This window comes from Choloepus didactylus, chromosome 1 (assembly GCF_015220235.1).
Source record: "Choloepus didactylus isolate mChoDid1 chromosome 1, mChoDid1.pri, whole genome shotgun sequence".
NCBI classification, from domain to species: domain Eukaryota; kingdom Metazoa; phylum Chordata; class Mammalia; order Pilosa; family Megalonychidae; genus Choloepus; species Choloepus didactylus.
In genome coordinates this window covers 238852645-238877951 of record NC_051307.1, presented here as the reverse complement: position 1 = coordinate 238877951, position 25307 = coordinate 238852645, and the positions used below count along the sequence as shown (strand labels likewise).

Sequence of the window (25307 nt, the reverse complement as noted above, 5' to 3'; positions counted from 1 at the left end):
TCTATCATAAAGAATACTTACTTGCCCTTTACACAGATTCTCCTACTGTTAGCATTTTGCCCCATTTGTTTTATGAATTATTCTGTTTTTGTTTCTCTGTGTGAATTTTTTTTTTCTTTAACCATTTGAGAATAAATTGTATAATCTTGGCTTTTTAGTCCTAAATACTTCATTGTGTATTTCCTCAGAAAAAGGATATTCTCTTTTATTACCTCAGCACACTATCAGTTTCAGTAAATTTCACTTCATTACAATACTTTTATCCAATACATTGTCTGTATTCCATTTTTTCAGTGGATCTAATAATGGTCTTGATGCATTTTTCCCTCCAGTACATGAGTGGTGTTGGATCTCATATTGTATTTAGTTGTATGGTATCTTTTTAGTCACTTGCAATCTGGAGCATTTCTTCAGACTTCCATTGTCTTTTATGACATTGGCATTTTTAAAGAATGAACTGTTTTGCCCCCCCCCCCCTTTTTTTTAATGGAATGTTTCTCATTTTCTCTTTGTCTAATGTTTCGTTATGGTTACATTCAGCTTGTGCATTCCTGTCCAGCATACTATATAAGTGATGTTTTGTACTTCTCAGAATATTGCATCCAGAGGCACTTGACATCTGTGATACCAGGTTTGATCACTTGGTTAATTTCTCCATCATTTAGTTATATTTTCTCCCTTGCTACCAATAGGGAATCTATGGAAACACACTTTAACAAATCCTATACCTCATTACAATTTCGCTCTTATATTTAATATCCTTTGATGATTTTTGCCTGAACTAATCTTTTCTGTGATAATTGTAAAATGATAATTTTCCAATTTAAGCCCTTCTTTCTCCTGTATTTTTTCTTTATCTGTTATCGATATGGGCTCACAAATTTATAGTGCATTACTAGACTTAATTATTTTGGTGTTTTTATTGTTCTAGATTTGGCCAGTGGGATTTTCTTCATGGTGATTTCTTATACTTCCTATATTGTTAATTTTTTTAATCATTTTCTTATTTTTGGCCTAATAAGATATTACAGACTCATCTTGTCCCTTCCCTGCCCCAACTCTTTAATCAGCCATTTCTCTGAGGAGCTCTGGTTCTTTATTGAGGAAATTGAGATATGGCCACCAGCTGTGTTCACTGAGTAAGGGAATATATGCATAAAGATCTATACACATACATATGAATTCTCTCTTTCTCTCTCTCTCTCTCTCTCTATATATATATAAGTACTTGTACATACACATACAAATGTGAATGCTTTTACACAGATACATTTTAGAAATCATAGAACACAGCAGTACCCCTATTTCCAGTTCATCCCCACAGGATTCTTTACCTTTCTCTGTTCTATATTTGTACCTGCCTTTTTTACCCACAGTGAGAATGCCTTCTCCCAATAGCGTTGGCACATTTACTGATTTTACTGATTTGTTCAACTCTATAATATATCTAAAATAGTTTCAGAATTATTTCCTCTATACCGCTACTCCACTACAAAACAAACCTACAAGAAAGAGATGAGAATTTTTTTCTAGTTCTCCTATCAATCCAACCTCTTCCCCTCCTAAGTGAGGATATGTAGTAAATACTTTGTTCGTAAATTCCTTTTTAACTCCCTTCAGTGTGGTTAGGTTATTTGTTTGAAATACAGGTGGGTTCATTTGTTTCACTTTGCTTCTAAGTTTAGTTGTTGTAGTGGTGGTTGTTGGGTTTACTGCAGCCCATCCCCTATCCCCACCTCTAATTATAAGAAATCAATAGCTTATATATTACACTTAAACTGTTAAACTACTAAAGAGAATTTTTCACAATGGGCTTGCTGAAATCATAAGAACATTACATACAGTAGCAGTTTTGTTTCATTTCCAGAGTGTTCGTAATTCTTTGTCAAGGCTTTTTTGTGTTGGCAGTTTTAGAGTTCTTGTCAGATAATTCCATCATCTGTGTCATTACAGTATTGGCATCTGTTGATTGTCTTTCCTCATTCAAATTATGGTTTACCTGGTTCTTTGTATGACAAGTATTTTTTTATTGTATCCTGAACATTTTTTGTTTTATGAGACTTCGGATCCTATTTAAATATTCTATTTTAGTAGTCAGTCGTCTTGTTTAGGTTTTGCTTGTAGATCCTTGTCTACTTATGTCAGCTGATTCCAATGCCAATTTAGTTTTCAGAGCCCTTGCAGTGTTCTTGTGGTCTGCTTCATTTATGTGCTTCCCGGAGGTCATTTTGAAAATCATGGTGACATTCATGCTGTGCTTTAATTCTCAAATCTTTTGGTTTATTAATTCAGGACAGTTTTACATGCGAGTCATTTAGGACTGTATCCAGGATTTACCATGCAGGTTTAAATAATGCCTTTCTTGAGGTTCCTTGTCTTTGAGGTCCTCCCCTCAGTCACTGGTTGAGAGGGTGAGGGTGTCCCTACCACCACTGAGTGAGGCTGGAATTCTGGACTTTTTTTGGCGGGTCTCCACTGAGGGTGCACCAGCAGGGGAGGAAAGCCTGTCCCCCACCTCCTGCCACTGTCAGGTGGGGAGTAGAAATCCAGACAACCCACTTGTTCTCTGATGATACTGCAGGAGGAAGGGGGCATCACTAGTGGTTAGCTGGTATAAGTCAGGTATTGTCAAAAGGTTTCTGGGCTGCGCATTTCCCAGTCCTTTTCTTAGAGAGGGTAGGCATTTCTTGGTGGTGGTTGTTAATTTTTGGCAAGGTTTCAGGCTTCTGCAGAGCCCATATAGGAAATATAGGAACTCACTGATGTAGTTCCTCAAATCTTAAGGTCCTTAGCCAGTTCCTCTTCCTCTTTCCCATCTTTCAGAACTCTCTTATGATTGTCTGTTGTATTATAACCAGGGGTTTTATTTGTACTTAGTGGGGATGATTAGGGAGAAATGAGTTTACTTTATCTTGTCCAGACCATAAGTCCTTTTTCATGTGTTTTTAAAAAATTTTTTTTAAATTTTTTATTGTGAACTTTAACATATTCCGTAACAGTGATAACTTTCACAAGTAGAGAGCAAATTTCAAAGAATGTCATGGGTCACAGTTCCACAACTTCAGCCATTTCCATTATTGTAAAATATAACATGCATACAGAAAGGTGTCATCTCTTGATATACAGCTCAACAAGCAGTCATATATGTAATGTAAAAAATTGTTATGGGTTACAGTTCCACAATGTCAGTTCTTTTCTTATTATGCAATACAAGTTATATACAGAAAGGTGAAGACCTTCAAGGCACAGTTCTGCGAGCAGCTATAGAGCAAATCCCAAAGAATGCAATAGGCTACAGTTCCACTATGTCATTTACCTCCTTCCAGCCATTCCAACACCCCAGCATACAAAAAAAATCTGTAATTATATAAACTTTCAGTATTCATTTCACTTTCTGTTCTAGGTACATACATATTTAGGATTGTTATGTTTTTATTGGTGAATTGACCCATTTATCATTACTTAATTTCCTTCTTTATCCTTGATAATATTCATTGTTCTGAAATCCGTTTTGCTTTTTATTAATTAGGCACTCCAGATTTCTTTTTATTAGCATTTACATGATACCTCTCTTTCTATACTTTTATTTTTAACCTATCTATGTCTTATTTTTAAAATGGGATCTTTGTTGATAGCATATAATTTGGTGCTGCTTCTTTTTGAATCTAACATTCTCTAATAATTGACGCTTTTGGGCCATTTATATTTAATGCAGTTATTGATACAGTTGGCTTTAATCTAACATCTTTCTAATTGTTTTCTGTTTGTTCATTCTCCTTTTTGTTCTCTTTATGTCTGTGTGCATGTTGTTGTTTGTTGTTTTATGTTTATTTTGCTTAGTGTTCTCTGAGCTTGTTGCCTTCATGGTTTGAAGTCTTTCGTTATTTTTGGCAAATACTGACCACTAGGTCTTAAAATACTTCTGCTCCCTTCTTTCTTCTGAGATTCCTATTGCATGTATTCTAATTCTTTCATTATTGTCCCACAGCTCTTGGATGCTATCTTCTGTCATTTTTCCCCCCAATTTTTTCTCCCTCTGTTTCAGCTTGGATAATACTCTTGATCTCATTTCAAGTTCACCGATTCTTTCCTTGGCTGAGCTGAGTCATCTCTGTCACTTTATGTATGTATATATCTAGCAATTCTGTTGTATTCTTTCTGATGGCTCATCTTTCTACTGAAATGCCCCATCTGTTCATGAGTTTTGTTCAAAATTTCCACTAGATTTTTAGCATCTCAATCATAGTTATTTTCAAATTCCATGTCTTATAGTTTTAACATGATATCTGAGTCTTGTTTTGTTACTGTTGTTTGTTTGCTTGCTTTTTTCAGATATCTTGTAAGTTTGGATGGAAAGCTGGACTTTATGTGTAGGAATCTAAACACTGAAGACTTTCCTGCAGGGGTAGAGTTTTCTCCTCTCCCCTCCATTCCCCTCCCACTCACCCCCCTCCCTACCCCGTGTCCTTCCTCTAGCAGCTGTGGGAATTCACCTGTGTTCTGGAATGATAGTTTTGCTGACCTTCCCTCAGTGGAAGAGTTCAGTGTTGTAACTGTAGGTTCTTACTTTTTTAACCTTTTATTTTGAAGTAATTTAGACAGAAAAATTGCAAAAGTAGTACAAAGAGTTTACATACACCCATTACCTACCTCCTCCTAATGTTAACAACTTATGTAACCATAGTACAATAATCAAAACTGAAATTAATATTAGTTATACTTATTTTAACAGCTGCTGAAATAGTTAAAGAAATTGAAAATATGGAGAAGACTAGGATGCGTCTTGAAGCCAGTAAACTCAGCGAAAGCGTATGTTGATGGTCTCTATTTCAGTATCGGTGTAGATAAGAAAGAAAAAAAAGTGTAATACCCTGCTAAAATTAAAGCAAGCCATAATTAAATATGTTCAATGGGGAATGTATTGGAATCTATTTCTATTTAATGTATTTATGATTTATTTGCAGCTCATTTTTTAGCCTAAAATTTGGTCATATTTAGAAGTTTTCTAGTATACAATGCAAAATACAATCCAAAGTAGAGTTTATTACTTAGAATTTATTGATGAACTAGAGTTCTGTGGAAAAACATATATGCCTTTTCATTAGGTGGCCTTGATACTGGTCTTTTCTCTACTCGTTGCATTTGACAAGCTATTTAACCTCTGTACCCTCAGGATTTTCATCTGTAAAACTAAAGGATTGAACTGAATGCTCTGGCATTCTGCAATTCTGTGATTATACCTATGGAGAAATTAAGTAATCATAAGAATTTATGAGGATTGATTATCTATTGAGTTTATTTGAGGAACTTGGAGACCTGAAAATCTTCATTGTCACCTTCCTCTATCTTGATGGTCCAAAACTTGAGGAAAGAAATAGCAAAGAAGAAAATAGTCATTTGTCCTATGACATTGGAGGAAGTATTTTGAGCTCTCCCAAGTAGACTTTTTTCCTAGTCCATCGGTAATGTGTTTATAAGGAAAGCAACGCCCTTAGGGGAGTATGTTTATAACCAGATAGCAGAAAAAAAAATAAGATTTCCATTGACTTTATTATTTCCTGTCTGCCACTTTTAAGACAGGGACTGTACTCAATTATGTAAATAGATTTCTTATCTTTTAAGTCTAAGATGAAAAAAAAGAGTAGAAATAGAAATTTAACACACTAAGCTTGTATTACTGCATTTTCTCTCTATATAACTTTTCTACTATGATCTGGAGAAGTTAGGTTGGAAAGAAGAGAAGGCAGACAGGAAGATCTGCCTTATTAATGAAAAGGCCAAGTGCCTTTAATCTTGTAGTTACATGTATTACTTATTGTATTAATAAATATGGAAAATTAAATATTAAAAATAGGAAACATAATTGATCATTTTGTTAATACTTCATATGTTATAATGCAGTCAGTGTTGCATTTTCTTCTGATGAGAAAAAAAAAGGATTGAGTGAAATGTGTACCAATTATGAAAGCATCTTTTTTGAGGGGACTACATTGGGATTATTTTTCCTAATCTATTTAAAACAGAGTTAAGATTATTTTCTTCTTTATTAAATAAACATCACATTTGAGATTTTAAAATAGTACTTATTTCCATTTTTGTCATTTTTATTAAGCTTTTTCTTGATTATTTTAGATCATGGTTTTTACAAAGGCTCAAACAGAAGAGGAAATAGATGAGATTCACAGTAAATACCGTAAGTTGTACAACATTTTATTTGCAACAAGAAGTTGGATTGCTAAATTTTTCATCTTAATTTTTAAAAATAATGTTTTATATTGATGTTGGATATAAACTTTTCTTGTTAATATTAGTTGACACTGAACTTTAGCTGAGTATTTGCTCAGACAGTGACCTTTTTTGTAACACTTTGTGCCTGCTTTTTGATTTATGAGTACCATTCTACTTTAAGCTTATCATACAGCACTTTGCAACTATTAATTAGTTGCTCTCAAAGCATGTCTGTGAGAAGATGGGCTTAAAATGGAAACATTCCTGACCCTCCATCCTGTCTTCAAGCCATTCAATGACAATACTTCTATAAAAAATTTCAACAGGTCTACAGCTTGTGAATTTGTGCCAAAAATAGTTTTCATTTGATTAGTTGTTACCAAGTTCCCCACTTTGTCCCTTCTTGGTCCTTAAATGGTCTTTGTATCTTTCCTAGGGTTTACACCTTACTGTTTCATCAGTTGACTAACTTTTATACTTAATTTATTTTTGTTTGTTTGGTTTTTAGTTTAAATTTAAATTTAAGTGCCCAGCAAATAGTAGATAGTTAATAAACGTTTGTGGACTGAGTAATCCCAGTCATGGTATGTTTTAATTGTGCTAAGAGAATTTTGTTTTCTTTTTCTGTCTCTCACTACTCTATTTTACTTTCCCTTTGAGAAGAAAGATGTATGCTTAGATCTAGAGTCTAAACTAAGGTATCAGGCATGCTCCAGCTACCTCATGTCTTCTGACTTGTGCAAACTTTTCTTCTACTGATTTCTGCTTCATCACTGTTTAAAAAAGAAAAAGATGAGAAGGCAGAAGATCACAATTATTGAGTATATATTGTGTCAGGAGTTCCACATAGGTTATTTTAGTAATCCTCTCAGCAACTCTATGAAGTGAGTGGTATTCTTTCACAGAGGAAGAGACTGAGACTCAGAAATATTAGGTAACTTGCCCATAGAGCTAGTAAAAGCCGAGCTGGAAATTGAACCTAGGTTTATCAGGCTTTTGAGTCTAAGCCCTTTGTTGTCTTCTTTGAGGCTGAGTGAATAACTTGTATGTTTGGGAACCTCCTCTGTATATAAGCTTTAGTTTTAGGTTATAGTGCTGTTTTGTTTATTTGTTTTTAAGCTTAATTTTATGAATGGTCTAATTTGGTAGTTTTGTGATGATTTGTCTTTTTAATTTTCTTTTGCAGTCTTTTGGATTGACTAATATAAGTTCCTCTTTAGTAAATGAAAAAAAAAACAGTAAAATCAGTGAATTTGAGCTTTAGTCATAGATCTGTGGAAGGTGCGTTTGATAAAAGGAGTTGAATCAAATGAGTTTACTAAGTTAACTGTTGATTTTAGATATCAGATGCTTTTGGTAAGTCTTAATTAGGTCTGTGAATTGCTCCAATAAGAGGTGGAATCTTAGCCTGATGAAAGTTATTTCATTTTTTTCTTTGTGATATTTTTCCTATTTATACTGGTAAAATATAATCTTAAACTTTTGTCAGAAAAAAACTGATGAGCACTCTCATTATCTTCTGAAACTTTTCCTGGGAGCCCCAGTTTAATGTTGTTAAGTAAGCAAGGCATTTTAGCATGGTTTAATTTATTGCTTTGTTCTTTTGTTTTGTCATTTATTAATTCAATACATTTTTATTAAGCATCTGCTGTGTGCCAGCTGGTATTCTAGGTACTGGGAATACAGCAATGAGACAAGGTCTCTCCTTTCATGGAACTTACAGTCTAGTAGTAGACAGATAAATAACATAATAAATAAGCAGATAAGCATTCATATAATAAAAGTTGTAAGTGGCAAGTGCTCTGAAGAAAATAACATGGGGTAACTTGATAGAAACTATGTAGGACATAGAAGATAGAAAAAGGCTTTTCTTGAGGAGCTGACATCTGGGATGAGTCTTAAGTGAAGGAAATAAAGAGGCAGCCATTGAAAGAGCTAGAGGAAGACCAGGAAGAGAGAAAATAAAGAGCAAAGGCTCTATTGTAGAAACAAAGGAGGTGAGTGTGGTTTGAGTATGGTAAGCAAGTGGGGAGAATGGTATAAGGAAAAGCAGGGGGCCAGACAATGTAAGACCTTGGAAGATTTTATTTTGAATTTTGTCCTTCATTGCAATGGAAAGCCATTGGAGGGTTTAGAAAGATAAGTAACATGATTTTATCTACATTGAAAAAGATCATGATATCTGTTAAGGACAATAAATGATAGATGAGCAAGAAATAGCAAGAAAATCAGCCAGGAAGCTCTTCTCTCAATAAATATTTATTGATCATCAATAACTGTATCCCAGAAAATATTAGAGGTATTGGGAATCGAGCATGAGCAAAACAGACAAGTCTTCCCACCTGGGGCCTATGTTTTAATGGGGACAGTCAGACAACAAAAGAAATAAGTAAAGTGTATAGTAGTCAGATCGTAATAATGCAAAGAAGAAACATAAGGCAGGGATAGAGAATGATGGAGCTGCTATTTTAGATTTGTTGGTCAGGGAAGGCCTTTGAGAAGGTGATAAGATATGTGAGAAGAGACTTGAATGAGATGAGGCCATTTCAATAAGCTAAGCCTAAATTTGGCCTAGCCTCGAGTAAAATGGGCAATTCAAAGTAAACTTTGAGAGTAGAACCAATAGTACTTACTGGTGGATTTAACGTGGTAAATGACCAAAAGAGTAATGAAGAATGATTCCTGTAATTTTGGTTTAATCAACAGGGAAGATGATGGTGCCATTTACTGAGATGGAAAAGACTAGGGAAGGATTGTGGGTGGGGAAAGAGAATCAAAATTTCCATTTTGTCTCTGTTAAAGTTTTGTTTTCTATTGGATATCCAAGTGGAAAAGAGAATTAGGTATGAATATGAGTCTACCTGACTAAAAAGACATATTGCAATTCATTAGGTTATAAGTAGTATTTAAAGTTGTGATACTAGCTAAGATATCTGGAAGAAGAGTACTGCTAGAGAACAGAGCCTAGGGCTAGCTACATCCTGGGGCATTCTAGCATTTAGAGCCAAGGTTCTCAGTTCTCTAAGCCTCTTTACACTCTTAAAAATCATCAAGGACACCAAAGAGCTTTTTTCATGTGGGTTATATCTGTCAGTATGTATCATATTGCCAATTAAAACTTAGAGGACTTAGCTTCTGGCCAAGATGAAATGATTTACTCTCCCGCTTGCAACAATCAAAATACATTGTCAAAACATGAAACAACACTTTTTAGGACAGTGGTTATCAAGCAGCAAAGGATAGGAATCCCTGAGAGATGGGGGATAATTAGATGAGCCCCTTAATTGCCTCAGCTTTACTTCTTTGGAAGAGTTCCCAGGCTGCAGTGCAGGGAGGGCGAACCCAAGCAGAACCTGGTGGATTTTCTGCGTGAAACAGAAGGAACCGAGAGACCAGGGAAACCAAGGCAGCTAGAGTTTGCAGGACAGAGTACCAGAGAAGAGAGAGCAGCACAGAGAACCCTAGAGATTTCCAAAGAATTCCCCTCAAGTATTCATCCAGAATACAAAGTATGTTCTCCGACCACAGTGGAATTAAATTATAAATCAGTAACAGAAAGCTCTCTGAAAATCACAGAATATTTGGAAACCAAATAACACACTTCCAAATAAACCATGGACCAAAGAAGAAAATAAAACCAAGAAATTTCAAAAGTATCTATTAACTCATTTAGAAATAATTTCAGAAAATCCATTGTATGTTAACATAAATAACATATTTGGATTAAAAAAAAAAAAACCTATGCTTCCAAAACTAAAAATTAATAAAGATTTCTACTCCTAGCCTATGTAGAATAACAGATTCTGTATTTACTCTCCTCCATAAAAACACTTGATAACCAAATGAAACATGTGAAAGAATGGTTTTCAGATATTGGAAAACAGGTAGCACAGGACTGGGATCCTTGAGAGAAAGGAAACAAGTAAGGTGGTGAGCTCTGCAGTTCTGGCGGTTTACTGCCTGTAGGCAGTTTTTAGGTTGTTGCCCAGGATGGGAGTATCCTGGAATACCCTGGTGGTCTCACTGAGTTGAGGAGACAGAAATCAAAGTTCTAGGATGCCAAGATGTCTAGAATTTGTGGGACAGAGTACCAGAGAGGAGGAAGCTGCAGAGAGTGGAAGAGAGTTTTAAAGGTCTGGAGAAGGATCCTGCCAAGTCTTTGGCTGCCTAGCAGTCTGCGCATGCATGAGAGGGAACAACCTGAGATCAGGGAACAAACCACTCAAAAGGATTAGGCAGAACAGTTTCTGGAGCTCACACAGAGCAAGGAATAGTTTGAGTTCCTCCCAGTGGGGAACAGAATAACCTTGTAATATATGGGGCATCAGACAGAATCCTTAGAAAGGTATTGCCTTAGTAGCAGAGCTAAATTACCTCAGAATCATGTAATAAATATTTGGGGTTATGCAGGAAAAATGATATCTGTCACATGTTCTTTGTTTGTTTTCCAACCCTTTTAAAATATCAAAACCATTCTTAGCTAGAGAGCCATACAAAAATAGGTCGTGGGTCAGATTTAACCCCTGAGCCATTATTTGCTGACCTCTGCTCTAGAATAAAGATTGCTCTCATCTTTCCCAATAAAATCTTAAAGTTGATTCCAAGAAACATGATGTGCCACAGAACAAAATACAACACAGTTGAAGAATAAAACAAAATCTAGCTGCCAACAGTAAAATGAACTGTATCCAGTATCCTATTGAAAATTATCAGGAATTTAAAGCAGCAGAAAAATGTGATCCATAAACATAAGATCCCAGGAATGACAGAGATGATGAAACTAGTAGACAAAAATGTTAAAACAACATTTACAAATATATTTCATATGTTCAAGAAGGAAGAAAAAGGCAGGGTCCTGCTGAAGTTAGAAATGGAAGTTATAAAGAAAGGCCCAAATGGAATTCCTTAGATGACTTACATAACTGAATTGAAAAATACACTGAATGTGATAAAAGTAGATTAGAGAATTCTTTTGAACTGAATGAAAATATATATGTATGGAATGTAGCTAAAGCAGTGCTTGGAGGGAAATGTATAGCATTACATGTTTACATTGGAAAAGTAAAAAGGTCTTAAATTAGTGATCTGAGCTTTCACCTTAAGAAGCTAGATTAAAGGTGAGCAAATTTTCCACCCAAAATAAGCAAGAAGGAAGTAATAATAAAGATAAGAGCAGAAATCAATGAAATTTAAAATAGAAAATCTTTGAAAATCTGTAGAACCAAAAGCTGGTTCTTTGTAAAGATCAATAAAATTGATAAAATTGATCTAGCAAACCTGACCAGACAAAAAAGAAAAGGCACCAGTTACCAGTATCAGGAACAAAAGAGGGGAAATTACCAAGGATCATACTGACATTAAAAGAATAATAAGGGTATATTGTGAACAACTGTGTGCCAGTAAATGAGAACATATATGAAATAGACGATTTCTTCAAAAGACATAAATTACAAAACCTTACTTAAGAGATAGGTAAGTTGAATAGCCCTATATGTATATTAAAGAAATTGAATGTGCATTCCCAGGAAGAAAACTCCATGCCCAAGTGGTTTCACTTGTGAATTCCATGACACGCATGTAGAAGTGTTACCACTTATGACACCAGAATTTTCATGATATCCAAACTAGACAAAGTAAAAATTCTGACCAGTATTTTATGTGAACTTATATACAAGACTCCTAAACAAAATTTTAGTACATTCAGTCTAGCAAAATATAAAAAGGATAATACATCATAACCAAGTGGGATTTTCCTAGGAATTGGTTTAATGTTAGAAAATCAGTAAATGTAATTCACCATATTTACATACAAAAAAAAATGGAAAAAAAAAAAAACATACTCTCAATAGATGCAGAAAAAACATTTGAAAACATTTGACAGAATTGAACACCCATTAATGATAACAGCTCTCAGTAAATTAGAATTTCTTTGATCTGGTAAAAGATAGCTGTGAAAAACCTGCAACTAACATATTAAATGGTAAAATATTGAATGTTTTCCCCCGATACGGAAATAAGAGGATGTTCATTCTCACCACTTTTATTCAGCATTGTACTGTTGGTCATAACCAGTTCAATAAGGCAAGAAAGAAGAATAAACAATAAACAGATTTGAAAGAAAGAAATGAAATTATTTTTATTCACAGACTACACAATCATCTATATAGAAAATCCTAAGGAGAAGTGAGTTCAGCACATTTGCAGAATACCAAATAAATATATAAGGAACAATTATATTTCAGTATACTAGCAAAAAATAACTGGAAATCAACATTTAAAAAAATACCAGTTGCAATAGCATTACATATATGAAATTCTTAAGGACAAGCTTAATACGAAATACGTAAGACTTGTGCTCTGAATGCTACAAAACATTGCTGAGAGAAATCAAAGATGACCTAAAGGAATGGTGAGATATACTATGTTCTTAGATTGGAAGACTCATTATTGTTAAAATGTCAGTTCTTCCTAAATTGATCTATTGATTCATCACAGTCTCTAGACTTTTGACAAGCTGATGCTAAAATTTATATGGAAAATGCAAAGGATATAGAAGAACCAAAACAATTTTGAAAAGAGAAACAAAATTGGAGGACTTACTATCCCTGATTTCTAGACTTCCTACAAAGCCACAGTAATCAGGCCAGTGTAGTCTATGCTAGGGGTGGAGGTGGGAGAACCTTGCCTTTTACATTGTCTCATTCCTGGGTATTAAAGTTGAGGATCAAAAGATGTAGTGTAAGAGTAAAACTATAAAACATAGAAGGAAATTTTGTGACTTTGGGTAAACTAGCTCATAAATATTATGAACCATGAAAGAAAAATGTGACAAATTAAATTTTATTAAAATTAAAATCTTTGGTTGTTCAGATGACACTGTTTTGAAAATTAAAAGACAAGCTGCAGATTGGGAGAGAATATTTGTAAAATTTATAGTTGACCAAGTACTAGTATCTGTTATAAAGAACCCTTACATCTCAATAAGAAGCCTATGACATGTTTAAAAAAAAAAAAAAAGAAAGAAACAAGATTTGAACAGATTTTTCACCAAAGGAGATATTCAAATGCCAAATAATATGAAAAGATGTACAGTTTCATTAGTCTTTAGGGAAATACAAATTAAAATGGCAGTAAAATACCACTACGTATCTATTAGAATGACAATAAGTAACTGCTGGCCCGGATGTGGAACAACTAGAACTCTCATATACTACAGGTGAGAATGCAAAATGACACAGCTACTTTGGGAAACAGGTTAGCAGTTTGTTATAAAGTTGAACATATAACTACGAAACAACCCAGTTATTCTACTTGGAGGTATTTACCCCAAGAGAAATGGAAGTATATGTCTACATAGAGACTTGTAAACAAATATTATAGCAGCTCATTCATACTATCCCAAACTGAAAACAACCCAAATACCCATAAACACCTTGTGATCTAGCCATACAGTGGAATGTACTCAGCAATTAAAAAGAATGAACTCCTGAGTCTGAAACGAGATAGATGAATGTCAGAAACATCATGCTAAGAGAAAGAAGCCAGACGAAAAAGAGAGCGTACTAGATAATTCCATTTATTTGTAATTCTAGAAAAGGCAAAAATCTAGTGACAGAAAGCAGATTGGTACTGCTAGAGATTTGGGGTGGAAAAGGGGGACTGACTGCAAGGGGTAATGAAGGAGCTCTTTTGGGTGATTTAAATCTTTTATATCATAATTGGTAATTACATGACTGTATATTTTTAAAACTCATTATGTCATCCACTTAAAATTATGGCTTTTATATAAATTATATCTCAATAAATCTGATTTAAAAAATTGAACCAGAAGAGTGGCATTGTGTTCTCATTTTTATAAATCTCTTAATGCCTGGCTTAATAAAAGCTTGATTTTTCATATTAGCTTCTATATTTAATGTGTTGGTTTGGTTGACATGTGGAGAATGTTCAGCTTCACAAATATAGGTAGATGGGAAAAGGAGGAGAGTTTTAATAGGTTTTTTAGGTAATTGTCTTAATCTCTCCCTCATTTTTGGAAGACAGTTTTGCCAGATACGGAATTCTTGGTTGGCAATTTTTTGCTTTCAGCACTTTAAATATGTCATCCTACGGCTCCATTCCTTCTATAATTTCCGATTAGAAATTTGCCCCCAGTACATGATGTGTTGCTTCTCTGTTGCAGCCTTCAGAATTCTCTCTTCATCCTTGGCATTTGACAGGTTGAATATAATATGTTGTAGGGTGTGTCCATTTGGGTTCATCCTGTTGGAGTTTGTTGAGCTCCTTGGATGTGTATATTCATGTCTTAAGTTAAATTTGGGAAGTTTTCAGCCTTTATTTCTTTGAATATTTTTCTGTCCCTTTCTCCCTTCTCTTTCTGGAACTTCCATGGTGTGTATGTTGATATGCTCGATTGTGTCCACAGATCTCTTCAGGCTCTGTTTACTTTCCGGCCTTCTTTTTTCTTTCTGCTCTTCAGACTGAATAATTTCAAATGTCTTATCTTCAAGTTCAATGATTTTTAATTTCTGCTACTGTTGGACTTCAGCTCTGTTTGGTTCCTTTTCATGATTTCTATCTCTTTATTGAAATTGTCTTTGTATTCATCTGTCATTTTCCTGTTTTCCTTTAGTTCTTTGTTCATGTTTCCTTTAGCTCTGTGAGTATATTTAGGACCATTTTTTAAAAAATCCTTGATATGCCCCAGGTCTGGTCCTCCTCAATGATGGTTTCTAATGCCTTAATCTTCTCCTTTGGCTTGGCCATCACTTTCTGTTTCTTTCTATGTTTTGTAACCTTTTGTTGAAACCTGGACATTTTGATGTTTTAGTGTATCATCTCTGGAATTCAGACACTGAGGCATCTGTTGTATAAATTTGTATCCAGCTAGTGTTATGACAGAGATTCCTTTGAATGCCAGGATTTAACCAAAATAAATAAATAAATAAGTAAAGGAAAAAAGGAAATACTTTTCTCAGTCTTTGCAAATTGACCTGGGCAAGTGTTCTTCAGAGTTCAGCTGTTCTAATGATGAGTTTAGAAAAGAGCCCAAGGCAGAACTGTAGAGTCTTAACTGCTCTTTTCTGTGCATGTTTTTTGACCTGGACATGCACACAGGGTCCTAGAAATTTCCCTGTTTACATGGATAGAAGTGTCACCATTCCCCTAGGAAACAGTGTTTTCTCATGATTCCGGGTTCTACCGTATGTCCCACAGCCAGCATTCCTTTGCCCCTGGCAGTTGATGTTTGACTTTTCTTCTGTATCATTCCTTAGGAGAGCTTTGTGCAGAGCAAGTTCTGGGACAGGGAACCTGAGACAAGTGTCTTCATTCAGTCCTTCAGGCTGCCACTAAACAAGATTAGCACAGACATAAGTGCATCCTTTTATGTGCACAAAAGTTATGCACTTGCTCAAGAACTGGGCCCAGTGACCCACACTGGGAAGACAGGCTGACTCCATGCCGAGCTGGTGCGGGGGTGTGGGAGGGGCCAGCAAGGGCACCATGAGAGCTTACTGTTTTTATGTTGTCTTTTTCTTGATTTGGCACTAATCCTGTTACTACAACTCTAACTGTTTTCTGGAGCTTTAAGAAAAAAGTTTCTGTTAGTTCTTGTTTGTTGCTTAAAGTTTAAAGCTTCTGTGTAGGGATGGAGGCCTGGACATCTCATTCTGCCATTTTGGTTGGGGTGGCAGTCCTAATATTTTGGTTTTGTTCATTTTTTTTCTCAATCCCTAGTCACATGATAGACATATTTACTATTGTCTTACAATGGCAAATTACAGTCAAAAGGAAATGATGAATTTAAAAAGTTGTTAAGAAGTAACATGACTTGCCATTTATTATTTATGTTCTGAAGTGCTATGTTTTATGGGTACATGTGCTTTACATGTTGTAGTCATTCCTTGATATTTATAATTTTATCATTTTTAAAATGGACCATTTGGAGTTTTTGTACCTTGTGAGAGTCATTCTCAAACAAATAATGGAGTTTTTTTTCATGTTTTTGTTTTTTTTGAATGAGTTATAAATGACTTCAGTAGCTAGTCTTGTGCGTGTGATTTCCCTTGTGCTGGCTGCCTGCTGGCTGTAGGTGTTCTCAGGTTTTCTGTCTTTTCACTCAACTCCTTAAACACTTAATGTGCCTACTTTCTGCTCACCCCTGTAGCTCTGTGCCTAGTCATCAGAAGGGATCTATGAGTTTAGAGTAATATCCTTTGTCTGCACAATGTTGTTGTATGACCATACTCTGAAAGCAGTGAGAAAAGTACCTCTGCTTTACTTTTATTTCTCTGAAGAATAATGGTAATTATATTTAAGGTGATGTACCACACTGTGAAGTTTCATACAATGTTGCAATATATTTGATTCCATTTAATCCTCAAAACAATCTTATGAAATATTCTTATTTTACAGAGAGGAAATGGAGAGCTCAGAGGTGGTGAATTACTTTTCTGAAATCATTTAGCTATAAATGCATCATTTGTTTTTTGAGCAGGGGTTATTGGATTTCTTGGAGCGAGGCAAGAGCAGTGGCTGCCATTTACTTTTTGGTTTCCAGCCAGCACAGTAGACTTTGGTTTAAGTTTAGGGTAATTAGACTTAGAAAAAGAAAATCTCCTAAAAATCCTGGGATTTTATTCTTTCAGAAGATGAAGTCATTAGTAAGCCTTTTTAACTGTTAGCTTGATTGCTTCAGCAGGCTTCTTGAGTAATTCTTAAATCTACAATCCATATGTGCCACTGTGACCTTACTGGGAAAATATCTGCTCTACCAAAGATTGAGACCCTGTGTAACTAAATGATGTAGATCCCATAGTGCTATGATACCCTTGCTAACAGCAACAACATAATGTTAGTCCATTGATTCTGAAGAACTGAAGAAGTATGAAAGGATTATCCTCATGCATTGAGTTGAATAGACTCGAAAGAAATCACCTAGCTTGTATCCTTTAGGATGGGATTCTCGCTTGTTTCTAAAGAGCTAACTTTTTTTTTCTTGTTTTATTTATTTATTTGTTTGTTTTTACTTATTTTTTTTTATTTTGTGCTTTAACCTATATACATAACAGTGATGACTTTCAAAGTATTTATCACAAGTAGAGAGCAAATTTCAAAGAATGTCATGGATCGCAATTCCACAACTTCAGCCATTTCCATTATTATAAAATTTGACGTGTATACAGAGAGGTGTCAACTCTTGATGTTCTGCTTGACAAGCAATTATCTTGGTAATTTCAAAAGTTGTTATGGATTACAGTTCCACACTCTCAGTCCCTTCCCTATTATTTAATACAAGGTATATACAGAAAGGCGAAGACCTTCAAGGCACAATTCAATGAGCAGCTATAGAGCAAATCCCAAAGGATGCTGTAGGCTACAGCTCCACCATGTCATTTACGTCCTTCCAGCTACTCCAGCACCCCAGCATCCAAAAAATATATATATAATTATATAACATTTCAGTGTTCATAGACCTTTGTTAAATCTTATCTTGTTTGTTGCTACCCCTTCCTCACGCTTAATCTCTTTCTCTATTCTCAGGGGTGTCTAGGCAGTGAGCACCCTAACTTGTTCATACTGAAAGGGGGTGTTGACAGTATGGGACAGGGGCTGCATCTTGTTGATTTTAAAGAGGCTATTGCCTCTCGGTTCTAGGACTTGTCTGCTATAGGAATACTCTGGTGGATTTAAGTTTCTGAAAGATAAAACTTAGTGAATGGATCTTTTATAGAATCTTAGGTAGGGACCTAGGTATTTGGGGACTACTTTTGGTAAGGGCATGGCATACTGTGGCCATTTGGGATGTCTAGCTGGAGCTTGCATAAGAGAAACCTCTAGAATAGCCTCTCGACTCTATTTGGGATCTCTCAGCCACTGTGACCTCAGCTTGTTACCTTTCTTTTTTCCTCCTTTTGGTCAAGTAGGCATTTTCAATCCCTCACTGCCAGGGCCAGGCCATTCCTGGGAATCATGTCCCGTGTTGCCAGGGAGATTCATTCCCCTGGGAGTCATGTCCCTCTTTGGGGGTCGGTGGTGGGGGGTGGGGTGGGGATGAATTTATTTGCCGAGTTGGGCTTGCAGAGAGAAAGGCCATATCTGAGCAACTAAAGAGGTTCCGTGGAGGTGGCTCGTAGACATAGTTATAGGAGGGCTTAGCCTCCTATTTACAACCCTAAATTTCATAAGAGTAAGCCTCAAGTCAAGGGCTTGATTTATTAACTAGTGGGTTCCTAACTTCACTTAACCTATATTCTATCCCAAGAGAAATGGTCAGTTTCTTACATTATCTTCACTCAGTTGTACAATCGTCATCAATCTCAACTTTAAATGATTATCATAACGTAATATATCCCAGAGCTGTTATCAGCTGCTAATTATTCATCCCTACTATTAGTGTAGAGTTGGTAAGATATTCTATTAAATTTAGTCTTTAATACATAATGGGTAGTTTTTCCATACCACTCTGTTGTTAACCCTCTGTACCAGTGTCATACCTTGTAAGTATATCATGCTAACACTTATTTAGGTTTGTGGTGCTACTCTGTGGGTTACATGCCTTTAAGCAACCATTTACAAACATGTTCACCTTCAGTGCGTCACTGATTGTTATAATCCCATTAACGAACCATAGTCACACCTGACCTTCCCACATCATTAAGATCACCCTCATTATCATTTCTGTAAATATTAGAACATCATTCCCCCTTCACTAACTTCTGACTATCTCTTGGTCCCCTATATTCTACATTATAAGACGCTTATTTTACATTTTTCACAGAGTTCACATTAGTGGTAACATACAATATCTCTCCTTTTGTGCCTGGCTGATTTCATTCAGCATTATGTCTTCAAGGTTCATCCATGTTGTCATGTTTCATGACCTTGTTCCTTCTTACTGCTGTGTAGTATTCCATTGGTGTATATACCACATTTTGTTTATCCACTCTTCTTGAAGGACATCTGGTTTGTTTTCATCTTTTGCCAATTGTATACAATGTTGCTATGAACATTGGTATGCAAATATCTGTTTGTGTCACTGCTTTCAGACCTTCTGGGTATATACTGAGAAGTGAAATTGCTGGATTGTAGAGTAACTCGATATCTAGTTTTCTGAGGAACCACCAAATTGTCTTCCAGAGTGGCTTAACTGTTTACAGTCCCACCAGCAATGAATGAGTTCCAATTTCTCCACATCCTCTCCAGCATTTGTAGTTACCTGTTTGTTTAATGGCAGCCATTCTTACTGCTGTGAGATTTGCATCTCCCTAATAGCTAGTGAAGATAAACATTTTTTCATGTTTTGTAGCCATTTATATTTCCTCTTCAGAGAAATGTCTTTTCGTATCTTTTGTCCATTTTATAATTTGGCTGTTTGTATTATTATTGTTGAATTGTAGGATTTCTTTATGTATGGAAGATAACAGTCTCTTATCAGATACATGGTTTCCAAATATTTTCTCTCATTGAGTTGGCTGCCTCTATGTTTCTTTCTAAAATATTTTTTACAGGATTAATGACTTCTTTGAACATTATCGGCTTAAGTGTTTAATATTGCTAGATAAGTAAACTGCAGCATCAGCTATTTGAACCATGGTTCAGAATCACAAATAGATGTCCTAAAGTTTGTTCCCTAAAGCTGACCCATTACTGTTTATTGAGTAAAGTAGTTTACCTTATTAATGGTGACCTTGAAGTCATGGTCAATTAAATTATATCCAGAAGTGTTAAAGTAGTAGTTATTTGCTTGGTATTATTATCGTAAGATAAAGTAGATTGGGGGGAGAGGGTCTTACAATGTTCAAGTAAAGGGGTTTTGATGGGAAATGGGAAAGAAATGTGAAGAATAAAGGAGGCATTTGGAATGACTATCTTTTGGGTTGTTTTTAATAACTTAACTTTCCTAGGGCTTTTACTCTTATATTCAGTTAATACTCTTCATTTTAATACTCTCTTGTGTCTTGGAAGTTAGAATGGTGTCTTTGGGGTTTGCATCTTGTCGTTTAACGGTATATTTAAGAAAGCATCTTTCATGTTCTATCAGAAGCCTTTCTAGAGTATGGGATTTGGAAGAAAACTGTAGCAAACAAGTAGTATCATGTTTCCATGTTTGTAACTGAAGAACAGAGGAGATAAAATGGAGAGGATTCCATTATCCCCTAGCCCCTTGTATTCTTGTGCTTAACGGCTTTTAAATTCATTGCAAGGGATACCCAAGGGTACTGTTCTTGAGCAAGCTTGTGTATGTCTTCACATTCAGGCTCTCAGTTTTAGATGGTTAACTTTTGTAGTTCTTGCCTTACTGAAACTACGGTTTGAATTTCAGGTAAAAGGCATCATAATGAATTTCAGCTTCTGGTGGATCAGGCCAAAAAAAGATACAAGGAAACTGTTGGAATGTCAAAAAAAGAAGATGACTCTACAGAAAAATTATTATCTTTAAGCATGGGTAAGAGATTTTAATTAAAAAACAGAAATATGTTAAGTTTCATTATTTACTTGTAATATAAAAAGAAAATAAAGCCAAAGAAATTTACTTTGGAGTTATTAGGTATTCAAAATTGAAAAAAGTTTTTTAAGGTAAACTTCATATAGCAGTTATTGAATGAAAACTAGGTTTATTAATCTGGGAAAAATGATTAGAATAATGTCCTCAAGAACAGGTTTTCAAAATATATCTTCCTTTAGGTTAATGTTAAATCATGAGTTTCTTATTTGTTTAAGCTTTGAGGATGTTTTCTAGGTGTAGGATTTATCACTGGGGATCCTAAGATGTCCTACAAAGGAAATAATTATTTTTGTTATAGAACACTTGTAATTATTTTGGATGGAATTTTCTGCTAAAAAAGAAATCTAAAGCTAATACACTTGGTATGACAATACATAACTCATTCCTTAATTTTGAGGCATTTTAAAATTTGAGATTAATGTTATATTTCTATTGCCAGGGCTTTGGGCCAGTGAACAAAACAGAATCATAGTGGGGAAAATGCACAGGAAGCTATTTCACAGTTTAGTCTCTGTCTTGTGGATTAAGAACAATCACTCCCAATTTTTGTCCTAAATGCTCCTGGTGCGATTTGGTAGGTTGCTGTCTCGGTATTTACCTCAGAGTCTTTGAACAACTTGAATTTGTTCATGCAGTTGTTTAAGCATATTCCTTGAAAGTAGTTTAGTTCCTGAGAAAATCTGGTTTAGTGTCTCCCATCAGGAGAACATTTTTGTCTATTGGTTGAATCTCTCTTGAATATGATTGATAGCTTGTGTTCAGGGTTTATGTTCTCTCTGGGGTGCAGAGGTGATTGCTGCTGGTAGATTGCTGTATATGAATGAGCATGTCTGGGAGAGGTGGGGAGTAAGTGAGAGGAACAGAATCACGGAAAAGGTGAGTTTTGTATAGCCTCTTACACCTAGTGTAGTTTTTGCTCTTTAGAATAAACTTGTTCATTTAAGAGCCAGTATAATTGAACAATGTACATGTTCAGTCAAGGAAAAATGAAATCTGTTTTTTTAATGCAACTTTATTAAAATGTATTCACATACCATACAGTCATCCAAAGTGAACAACAGTTGTTCACAGTGTCATCATATTTTTGAACATTTTCATTACTCCAAAAAATAAAATAAAGATAATAAAAACAAATGTAAAAAAGAAAAGCCCAGATATCCCTTACCCCTCCTCCCCCACTATTCATTTACTTTTTATCCCCATTTTTCTACTCATCTGTCCATACACTGGATAAAGGGAATGTGAGCCATAAGATTTTCACAACCACATGGTCACGGCATTTAAGCTATAAAGTTACATGATTGTCTTGAAGAATCAAGGATACTAGATTGTAGTTCAACATTTTCAGGTATTTCCTTCTAGCTATTCTAATAACATAAAAACTAAAAGGGGATTTCTATATAATGCATAAGAGTAACCTCCAGAATGACCTCTTAACTCCATTTGAAATCTCTTAGCCACTGAAATTTTATTTTGTTTCATTTATTTTCCCCATTTTGGTCAAGAAGGCTTTCTTAATCCTACAGTGCCAGAGCCAGGCTCATCCCCAGGAGTCTCATCCCATGTTTCCAGGGAGACCTACAAGGCAACAAGTCCACATGCCGAGTTGGTTTAGAGAGAGAGGCCGCATCTGAGCAACAGAGAGGTTCTCTGGAGGTGACTGTTAGGCACGATTATAAGTAGGCTTAGCCTCTCCTTTAGCCAACTAAACTTGTAGTCCTAATGCTTGTGAGATTATCAGGAATTCCCCGGGTGGGGAAGTTTGATAATTTCCACATTTTTCCCTAGTCCCTCAAGGGGAGCTTTACAACTACTTTTTATTCTCTGCCCAAATTACTCTGGGATGTGTCAGGGCTTCACATAACCTGTACAAACCAACCAGATCTCACTTCGTATTCGAGGTTCCATGTAATTATGATGTTTGAGTAAACTGACCATACAAGTTAAATGATATAGTATGCTACAAAAAAATATAGATTTTGCACCAAATAAACATCTCCTCATTTGGTCTCCCACAGAAGCCGAAGTTTTAAAACACAGTCAATATCATCCTGTACCCTTTAGTCCCATCTACTGCAGTCTCAACAAAGTCCATTTTGTTCATATTTCCAACTGAAATCTGTTCTCCTTTTCAGCCTCTTTAACAGTTGCTCTATAGGGTAATACCGACACTCACAGCTGCCAAACTCTGGCTCTGAGTCCCAGGCACCACACAGATACCCAAAGCTCCAGGGACCAAACAGGTCACACACAAACAGCTCAGAATCTCAGAATTTAAAAATAACCATTACAATTCATGAATACATGTGACTGGTGTAAGAGCTTACAATCTAGGAACCTTTACCATAAGCCTTCCCCTGATTAACCCATGCTCTTAGATTTAGTTCTCAGGGTTTACACATTATGGTTAGTCCATATTAATGAGGCGTTATAATGTTTGTCTTTTTGTTTCTGGCTTATTTCACTCAACGTACTGTCCTCAAGGTCTGTTCACCTAGTTGCATACCTCACAACATCATTCCTTCTTGCTGCTGCTCAATATTCCATTGTATGTATATACCATAGTTCACATTGTTTATCACTTGATGTATCTTTAGGCCACCTCCATCCATTGCAAAACATGAATACTGCTGCCATAAACACTAGTGTGCAAATGTCCACTCATATCCCCGCTCTTAGTTCCTCCAGCTGTACATCCAATAGCACGTTTGCAGGACCATATGGCAACCCCATATTTAGCTTCCTGTGGCACCACCACACTGCCCTCGAGATGGGCTGCACCATTCTGCTTCTCCACCAGCAGTAAATAAGTATATCCTTCTCTTCACATTTTCTCCAGCACTTGTATCCCTGTTTATTTTTTAAACAATTTAAGTCACACACCATACTATCCATCCTAAGTAAGCACTTAATGATTCCCTGTATAATAACATACTTTTGCATCCATCACTATACTCTATATGAGGACATTTCTATTTCTTCTGTAAAGAAAGATGAAGTGGAGAAGAAAAAAGAAAGAAAAAAAGAAAAAATTAAAATAAAATAAAATACAGTGAAAAGATTAGACACCACCACCAAGAATCCCATACCCCTCACTGATTATGCCCCTCTGATACATATTTAGCTTTGGCACATTTCCTTTGTTGCAATTAATGGAAGTTTATAGCAATGTTACTGATAAGTATAGACTCTACTTTGCGCTAATTGTATTTGTTCCTCTATACCATCCAATTTTCAGCACCTTGCAATGTTGACATTCATTCTCACTCATGTAAAAACGTTCTTATATTTGTACATTTAATCACCCATCATTGACCACTCTAATCACCCATCATTGACCACTCTAGGTTTCACTAAGTTGTACAGTCCCAGTCTTTATCTTCTTTCTTTCTGGTGTCATACATGCCCCTAGTCTTCCTTTTTTAACTGTACTCACACTCATCTTTGTTCAGAGTACTTACAATATTGTGCCACTATCACACAGTATTGTGCTATCCATTTATGGATCTATACAATCAATCCTGTTGAGCATTCTGTAGTCCTTCAGCATCAGATGCCCGATCTCTACTCTCTATCTCCTGATAACCTGTGTTCTCAGCTTGAACTCTCAAAGTTTGCTCATTAATGTTAGTTCATAATAGTGAAACCATGCAGTATTTGTCCTTTTGTTTCTGGCTGATTTCACTCAATGTAATGTCTACTGTCTACCGTTTGTCTTATTTTTATTTATTTTTTCCTCTCTCTTTTTACTTTACTGATAGTCTTCATTTCCACACTCTTCTCCAATTTCTCTCTCTGTCTTTTCCTATCTGCCTGTAGTGTTCCCTTTAGTATTTCTTTTAGAGCAGCTATCTTGTTCACAAACTCTTTCATTATCTGTTTGTCTGAAAATATTTTAAACTTTCCCTCATTTTTGAAGGATAGTTTTGCTGGATATAGAATTCTTGGTTGGCAATTTTTCTCTTTCAGTATCTTAAATATATCATGCCTTCTCACCTTTCTACTACTGAGAAATCCCCACATAGTCTTATCAAGCTTCCCTTGTATGTGATGGATCGCTTTTCTCTTACTGCTTTCAGAATTCTATCTTTGTCTTTAACATTTGAGAATCTGGTTATTAAATGTCTTCAGGTAGGTCTATTCGAATCTGTTCTGTTTGGGGTATGCTGTGCTTCTTGGATCTGTAATTTTATGTCTTTCATAAGAGATGGCAAATTTCCAGTGATTATTTCTCCAGTATTTTTTCTTCCCCTTTTCCCTTCTCTTTCCCTTCTGGGATACCCATGACACGTATATTTGGGTGCTTCATGTTGTCATTCAGTTTCGTGAGATGCTGCTCATACTTTTCCATTCTTTTTCTTATCTGTTCTTTTGTATGTAGGATTTCAGATGTTCCATTCTCTAGTTCATGAATTCTTTCTTCTGCCTCTTCAAATCTGCTGTTGTATGTCTCCATTGTTTTTCATCTCTTCTGTTGTGCTTTTCATTCCCATAAGTTCTGCCATTTGTTTTTTCAAGCTTACAAATTCTTCTTTATTGTCACCCAGTGTCTTCTTTATATCCTTCATCT

At 35.5% G+C, this 25307-nt stretch overlaps 1 protein-coding gene across 6 annotated transcripts in view; it reads left to right on the top strand.

Annotated features, from left to right (window-relative positions):
• RAD18 (RAD18 E3 ubiquitin protein ligase) overlaps positions 1-25307 on the top strand; it is a 137543-nt gene that overhangs the window by 58830 nt on the left and 53406 nt on the right. For all 6 annotated transcript variants that reach the window (XM_037800899.1, XM_037800898.1, XM_037800897.1 and 3 more), the window contains 3 exons: positions 4733-4809; positions 6133-6193; positions 20555-20677. In XM_037800899.1, the coding sequence (XP_037656827.1) occupies positions 4733-4809; positions 6133-6193; positions 20555-20677 (261 nt within the window). The remainder of the gene's footprint in view (positions 1-4732; positions 4810-6132; positions 6194-20554; positions 20678-25307) is intronic.